At 42.2% G+C, this 7739-nt stretch overlaps 1 protein-coding gene across 2 annotated transcripts; it reads right to left on the bottom strand.

The window, feature by feature from the left end:
- Nucleotides 1-511: 511 nt before the first annotated feature.
- Nucleotides 512-6853, bottom strand: inpp1 (inositol polyphosphate-1-phosphatase). Of its 2 annotated transcripts, none has more exons than XM_063215639.1 (6): nucleotides 6508-6853; nucleotides 4974-5179; nucleotides 4549-4609; nucleotides 4075-4278; nucleotides 2389-2563; nucleotides 512-2000 (listed from the first exon to the last, which is right to left on the bottom strand). In XM_063215639.1, the coding sequence occupies exons 2-6, from the start codon at nucleotides 5175-5177 to the stop codon at nucleotides 1496-1498; spliced, it is 1149 nt and encodes a 382-aa protein (XP_063071709.1). In that variant the 5' UTR covers nucleotides 5178-5179; nucleotides 6508-6853; the 3' UTR covers nucleotides 512-1495. The 2 variants fall into 2 exon arrangements, with proteins under 2 accessions (XP_063071709.1, XP_063071708.1); XM_063215638.1 differs by having other exon boundaries at nucleotides 4974-5189; nucleotides 6508-6852.
- Nucleotides 6854-7739: the final 886 nt, after the last annotated feature.

Raw genomic sequence — 7739 nt, forward strand, 5'->3', positions numbered from 1 at the left:
TGCCGAGCTTAATACAAACATCAGGCTGGAATACATAATCCTTAAAATGACAGCTCATTTCCTTCCAAAGGTTCAAAGTCCCTTTTAGCTATTTGTTTAAAATAAACCTTAGGATATTTAAAGCAAAATTAAATAATTTATAGTGTGTGCACATAGTGTGTAAGGCATGTTTGAGAGAAAAAAAAGTAAAGTTTAACTCAGCCTTTTCAAATTTTCCATTCTCTGACCTTGGTGCCACTGTTTTTTTTATGCTGTAGGATTCATTAGTAAGGAATTGAAGCCTGCTAGTGTTGCTGCTCACTGCTGTCTCTACCATAAAAGGCCATTTTCAGACACGAGGTCCCATAAGGTGCAGACACATTTCCTGCCGCACACGCTCCAATGGAGTATTTCAGTTTGAGGAAGGCGCTCAGAAGTTTCTGAAGGAACTATTGCCTCTTTAGGGAAAGCCTCCTGCAACATTTTAGAAAAATTTTTGGTGTGAATTCAACATGACAGTATAGCAGGCTACTACATTGCTACTACCAGAGTAGTAAAAACTTTATTATTACAACATGAATATTTTTTGCGTATAATAAAATATATTTGAATGTAACCAGTACATTTAGAGTTTGACTTTCCTCTAACATTATGCATGTATGCACTGGTTTGCATTGACCTGTGGTGAGCTGTGCTGAAATAATTCCAAAACACAGCAAAAAAAATAATCCATAAGGATTAAAAAGCAAATCACAAAAAGATGCATAACATAACAACACTGATTGTTTTAACAGTGACATACTGCCTTATAAAACTAACATTATTTCACTTGCATGTAAGTCTTGCATACAACTTCGTCCACTCACGTGATAAGATCGTAACACACATTTGATACCTCTTCACTAAAAACACCTTTTCCAATGAAATGTACTTTGGTTCAAGTTGGAAGTACAAAGCAACTGTTATAATACCTGACAGATTTCTATAGGATTGCATATGAATATAGGATGTCTCGTCAAATGATTATCCTGCAATAACATACTGTAATATTAACCAAACTGCATTCTGCACTTGATTGAACCAACACCAGTCAGTAGCATAATAGAAAAAAATTAAAACAAAGGAGATGCCCTATTGGCATGGAATTGAATTTATGGCCCCTAAAGATAGCAGCTTCCTCCATCTTGCTGAGTCCCAACACTGTGTGCATTCCAATATGCAGACTTCCGTCCTCCACTTGTGCTTATGGCCTTGCATGTTGCTGACGCCCCGCCTCCGTGGAGAAAACAATAAAGTTTCCCTTCTGTCAGCCTAGCCACAACACTTTGGGTGACTGTTCTTCATTCACCACCCCAATTGCAAATGAGGAAATGACATTAGAATTGTGCTTTTGCAAGATATTGAATCAATTTTCTGTCATTGGTGACGTCATCATGAGGTTACAAGCAGGAAAGTGAGCAAGGAAGGACGGAAGTCTGCATATTGGAATGCACACACTGACACACAGAGCTCCAGTTCAGATCTTCCCAGCTAGTCCTTCCATCACTACTGAAAGCACTTCCGGGTCAAGGTACGCCACCAGTCCTCCCTGATTTGCCCACTGGTCCGCACCTCGGCGCCCGGCGTTGGGCTTGTGATAGGTCAGCTCAGCCCCACGCCACACCTCCACCTTTTCCTTGTCCCGGGCAGGGGGAGCGCTGAGGTCCACTATCCCGCCTCCGAGCGCTCGGAGCAGGGCGTGCGGGGCGCAGGAGTCCCATTTGTACGTGGAGCCTTCGGAGAGGACGTACACATCCGCCAGGCCCAGGATGACGCACAGGATCTTGTAGCCTGCCCCGGAGGCGTACATCAGGCACTTACCTGGGCACAGGGGCGCCAGGGCCTCTTTCACCACAGCCTTCTCGCTCGAGCTCAGCACGGCCGACACCACCGCTCTGCCCGGAGACGGGCGTTTGGGCCACGGCACAGAGCAGGCACTGAAACCTCCACAGGACACTCCCCAGAAGTGCTGGCCCTTCCAACTGAGGTGAAAATACAAAATGTTTTATGAGGTGACAAGAAGTGAGCCGAATAACAGTCACAGCCAATTGCAACAGGTAATCATGATGGACCTCTAAACTATCTATAATCTATATCAAAACCAATGCTGCGAAGTATGAGGAATGTAAATCATTAAACTCAGCATGACTGCTGCAATGGGTCCATCTTAATGAGGACACCAACACTGACCACCAGCCTTTTTTTTCTGTGCAGCTGCCAAAGGGGAGATTGTTTTCCTCTGAATATCTCTATCTCAGGTAGGGAGGATTCAGCACTGAATGTAAGGTGGTGTCATCTAATAATATTCCTGATTATGTGTTTTTGTATGTGATTGAGCAGTGTGAACGCACTGTACGGTGCATCACCTACCCATTCCCTGTTTCGTCTCTGTGGTGGAAAGGCTGGTTGATGACTCCCATCACCGGCTCCCCTGTGGACCTCAGGAAGGCACCGATCAGAACCAAGGCGCACGGCAGCCCAGAAGAGCAGAACCCACCATCCGGTACCACCTCCTCTTTCCCCTCAATGTACTGACTGGTGCCATCTGCAAAATGAGCAGTTGCAGAAGTGAAGAAGCGCATCACGCTAATGCACCATATCATGGATTAAGGGGTGGGCGATACAGCAAAAATGTCATACCACATTTTTTTTTACATAAAATCTTTCTTTTTTCTTTTATCACAATATTCTATCAAAAAAGAGACATTTTAGGGCTACGAACAGATTTTTTAATATATAATTTGATTTGAATATACTTGTAATTTTTGCTTGTGCTAACATTGTTAACAAATTAAAATGCAAACACACTGGTAACACTACATAAAAGTGAAGACCACAACACTAAGTAAGTAAACATCACAGATAAAGTAAACATCATCACTCCAAGGCGACCAATACGATCTACTGAATACGATTTCCCCACTTTGGCAGATTTTTGATGATCTTCTACTTGATTGACGATTTAATATTGTCATATTGCACACCCCTAACATGAAATTACATGCGTATAAACGGCCATCCGGGTACTTTGCTTGTGAATTATTACGGCCCTTTTTGGGGGAAAAGAAGCCGAATGTCTCATTAACTTACATGCTACATCGGCTAGCCTAAATGAACACAGTCCATGTTTCAGCCACGGCTGTTTGGCTATATTATTTGAACAGCCGACAACACAACACAGCACGCCTTCGGCATGTTGAGTGTGAACAACACTAGTCTACAGGTCCTTGTTTTTTTGTTTATTCTTTCCCAACACCACCAATTGACTTGCAGTGGCTTTTCCCCAAATGTTTTTCCCTAAAAAGGGGCGTAACGCACATGGCACACGTCACGCTGTTTATGCGTATGCGTATCACACACTCTCTGCATGATCTTCACTGCCAATAAAAATGAATAAAACATAAATAAATAAACAAATAAACAAACAAACAAACAAACATTCACACTGATATAGGTTAGTGGTGCAGTAAAAAAATTAAGTGTTGAGATCTCCGAATTGAGAACTGGAGTCTGAGTAATGACTGCAAATGACATTAGAACATTTTGACTTCTGTAGTTTCAGTGACTTTCAGCCTCTGCCTATGCTACAATTACATCAAAGGTTCTCGGCAGTAGTTTTCAATTGATGAAATCCATGCATGTATCCTTGACTGACTGCAGTAGACAATGTGCATTTGCCCTGGAGCATTCTAATGGAAATGATGTCATGGTGTACCAACAACTTGCTAACCACACGACCGACACCTGGTGTACATGCCCAAAAACCTGTTTGCCTTGTCTTGACACCTCCTCATTTACACATACAGTCCCCACATGAACTCAGCTCTTTTTGCTCTTACACTGTAGTAATGATGCCTGACTTCGATTGCCTTCCTCAATTGGATGTCCCTTTGGGCAAAAGTGCAATAGTGTCTATGTGAATTCAAGATTCAAGATCTCTTTTATTACATTGTGTGTTTTGTCTCCTCAAAGATAAATAAATGAAAGATGTGTGTCACACCACTATGCATCCATGCTCGGGAAAAAAAAGGAAAAAAAAGAGCGCAACTGGCTCACCGATGGGGTCTATCCAGATGCCCACGTCGGCAGGGTTGACGGGCAGCTGCTTCAGGCCCTCGGCCGCCTGGTCCCGGAGCTGCAAGTCCTGGTGGATGGCCCGGGCCAGGAGGGCAGCCGCGGTCTGGTCCCCGTCCAGCACTGTGGCCAGCAGGGCCGCCGTCTCCTCCTCCCTGCCACACACCGTGACGGTCACACTCTCACCTGGGGACGGACAGACAGACGGACGGAGGTAAGGCCAGGCAAGGCCAAGGAGGAGTTTTGTTGACATAAACGTCTTTCACACAAAGAGGTAGTTCAATGTGCTTTTTATATGAGGGGCCATCAAGGAACAGCAAATAGTCCAATAATATAAGAGCATACAGAAGCAAAGAGAGAGAGAGAGAGAGAGAGAGATTGGTCTGTTTCTTTGCGTGAAATTTTCCAACCAACAGTAGTGCAATGTGTGTTACCAGTGATAAACGATCCACTCACCAAGTCCGTTCTCGAATTTATTCGATTCCTCTCCTTGAATGAATTCAGTCAGCTCAGGAAACTAAAAAAAAAAACAAACAGGCTCCATTATTTCTACTCTATTAAAATATTCCCTCCTATACACTAGTATTGTGCGATGATGCACAGAAAAATAAACATCATGTAGCTTAGACGTTCTTTATTATTCTGTTACACTTGTTACACCTAGGACAGGTACAATCAACATCTCTCGTGGTTGTCTTAATGTCTTAAATGTAACATTTATGTCGATGTCTATGTCCTCGCATGGGATAGTGAGAAACGTAATTTCAATTCCTTTGTATGACCTGTTCAAGTGAGGAAATTGACAAAAAAAACGATCTGACTGACTATTCAATGCACAGGGGAGAAAAAGACATTTTGAGAAGAACAAGATCTTCATGTACCACAGCTCCAACATCATGTCTGATCATTTCCTGGATGACCACGTCTGCCAGGGTCTTGAAGTCCTGGACGAACTTCTTGTTCTTGTCGTCGCCCTTCTTCTCCTGGACCAGCAGCTCGAAGAGAGGGCCCTCCTGCCGGCACACGCGGGCCACATTGGCAGCCTTCTCCGACACGTTCAGGAGGACACGGAGGAGATCAGCCATACCTGGGCCGCCCTGAGGGAAAGAGGAGGAGGAGGAGGAGGAGGAGGAGGAGGAGGAGGAGGAGGAAAAAGAAGATGGAGGAGGTGAAGACGGAGGGAAAAAAGGAGGAGGAGAAGAAGAAAAAGAAGAAAAAGAAGAAGAAGAAGAAGAAGAAGAAGACGAAGAAGAAGAAATCCTATAATTAAGTCACATTCCAGACATTTTCTTTTTGCAGCATTTACGATTCAAGATGAGGGACAACAACACACACCTGCACAGCTTTGCAGTAGCTACAATGAGAGTTCCCCTCAGGCGCAGAAGCGACACTAAAGTAGGCCAGTCAGTGTTAAAGGGTGGAGCTGAGGGGGCTTGTAGATCTATCTCAGTGGGACCACTTCCTGTCACTTCAGTTTCTCTGGTTTTGTGATTTTAAAGGTTATTTTTTAAGATTGAAGATTATGTTATAATCATGTTATGGAAATGCAATACAAGAACCAAAAAGGTTATTTTTAAGATGTAAGATTATGTTAGGCATATAATCATGTTATAGAAATGCAATACAAGAACCAATATTTTAAATGGTATTTGGTCTACAAAAAAAAAGGTGTAGCCTACCACAAAAAGATCTACACACAGAACATCTGTTTCAGTGTTGTAAGAACAGATATGACAGACTGGGGGAGTATCTGGAGGACCTCACTGTTATTAATAGATAGAAACACCCTCGAGGCTCCAAGTCTGGCCTAATTAAACTAGGACATCCCGTGGATGGAAAAATAGAGGAAACCAAAATGCAGTTCAACCGAATGCCAGTCTACTGCCTACATAGTAGAAGAGTTGAACATGGCTACAGATCCAAAAAAAAAAAAAAAAAAAGCATCTCAATGATAGGCTACTGATGTTGACAACTTGACCATTTAGAATATCTTGAAATAAAGGAAGCGCTCCAAAACCTGCGATGGTGTGTCTGTCTGAAAGATTAGGTTCAAACTACGCTGGTCTACACGTAAACAAACGTGGAACTCGCAATATTTCTGCGAAAATAGGTTTTCTGTCTACACAGCTGGACTGGCTTGCTAAATGCCACTGTGGTCCAATCGTCTTGCCACATGAAGTAGGCTGTCCAGTCTAATACACACGTAACGTAATTTGTCGGAAAGAGATCTTACAGGCCACAAGAAATAGCCTAGCTATTCGTCTTTCAGCTAATTGTTAGAGAACACGGTCGACAACCAGACGTGATTCCACCGTGAACCACACCACTGTTCTATTGCCCATAGAGTCTATTGTCCAAAGCGCCAAAGTGACTATTTCTATACGACTGTCAAGTTAGTAACATCTGTGCCCTTACCAATTTCACTGCAGCTGATCGTATGATCTCTCAAAGGGCGCCCTACCCGTAGGCTACTTGTGTTAAATCCGTTGCCTGATCAAATGACAGCAGGAAAGTATATCGCCTGCCTGGGCGTGTCAGCAGCTTTTATCAAAAATGCCAAGAATAAGACATAGCAGTTTGAACTCCTCCTCTGAATCTTTTCAAGTCGCCTTGCCGACTTTCTACGTCAGTGCAGATGTTCAAATGAAAAGATTTTCCATTGAACATGATAGAGGACCGCCCCTTGACGTAATGTAGCCTAGAAGGCGGGGCCACAGTTTGCTTGACAGTCCATCTACCTACTAGACCAGTCAATCTAGCTCTAAGAAGGCCCAAACCCGGGACAAATTGCAATACTGTAGTAATGGTTCCTACTTTGAAGTGATCCTTAAACCCCTTTGTATCACATATTAAAAATCTACAGCTTTATATTTAGTGGAACATACTTTTTTTCAAGGTCAAAGTTGGCAGATTTCTCATTCATTTCTCCATAGGGAGACAATATCTCAGCTACAAGGTGAATAGGGTAACATTTTAAACTATGACATATTCATTTAAAACTTTCACAGTTGGTAACTCACATTCAGACAAACATTTTTTGTATTGCTAGTTTTCTGAAATATGATGATGACATATGCAAATGAGGTCATATGTACTGAAATATGTGATAAATCTGTGGCAACAGACCAAGCATATAAAACAAATTGCAAAAGTAATGGTTCCTACATTGTATTGATCCTTCAACCCCTCCGCATCACATATTAAAAATCTAATTTCATCAATTCAGTGGAACATACTTTCCCCAAGGTCAAAAGTATCCGATTTTACCCACTTAACGGCAAAATGCATTGGAAATCTGCTACTTCTGACCTTCAAAAAAGTATGTTCCACTAAAGTGATGAAGGTAGATTTTTCATATGTGATGTAGGCTGGATTAAGTATCAATAAAAACTGTAAGTCAATACTTTTGCAATTTGTTTTATGTTTTGCCCGTTGTTGCATAATTTATCACATATTTAAGATGCGATCTCATTTGCATATTTAATCATATTTCAGACAACTTGCAATATAAAACATATTTGTCTTTGCTTGAGTAAATTACTGTAAAAGTTTCAAATTGATATCTCATTGTTTAAAATGTTAGCCTATTCCGGTCCGTGTAATGCTTTGCAGTGCTTTGATCCATTTTCGGAATTCACATGAAAAAG

The sequence above is a fragment of the Engraulis encrasicolus genome, chromosome 14, assembly GCF_034702125.1.
Source record: "Engraulis encrasicolus isolate BLACKSEA-1 chromosome 14, IST_EnEncr_1.0, whole genome shotgun sequence".
Taxonomy (NCBI): Eukaryota; Metazoa; Chordata; class Actinopteri; order Clupeiformes; family Engraulidae; genus Engraulis; species Engraulis encrasicolus.

Coding starts and splice junctions, on each gene's coding strand:
- inpp1 (XM_063215639.1), bottom strand. CDS start 5,177: ATGGCTGATCTCCTCCGTGTCCTCCTGAACGTGTCGGAGAAGGCTGCC. Junction 2,564..4,074: donor CATCTGGATAGACCCCATCG/GTGAGCCAGTTG, acceptor CTCATTTTGCAG/ATGGCACCAGTCAGTACATT. Junction 2,001..2,388: donor AGAGACGAAACAGGGAATGG/GTAGGTGATGCA, acceptor TTTTCACCTCAG/TTGGAAGGGCCAGCACTTCT.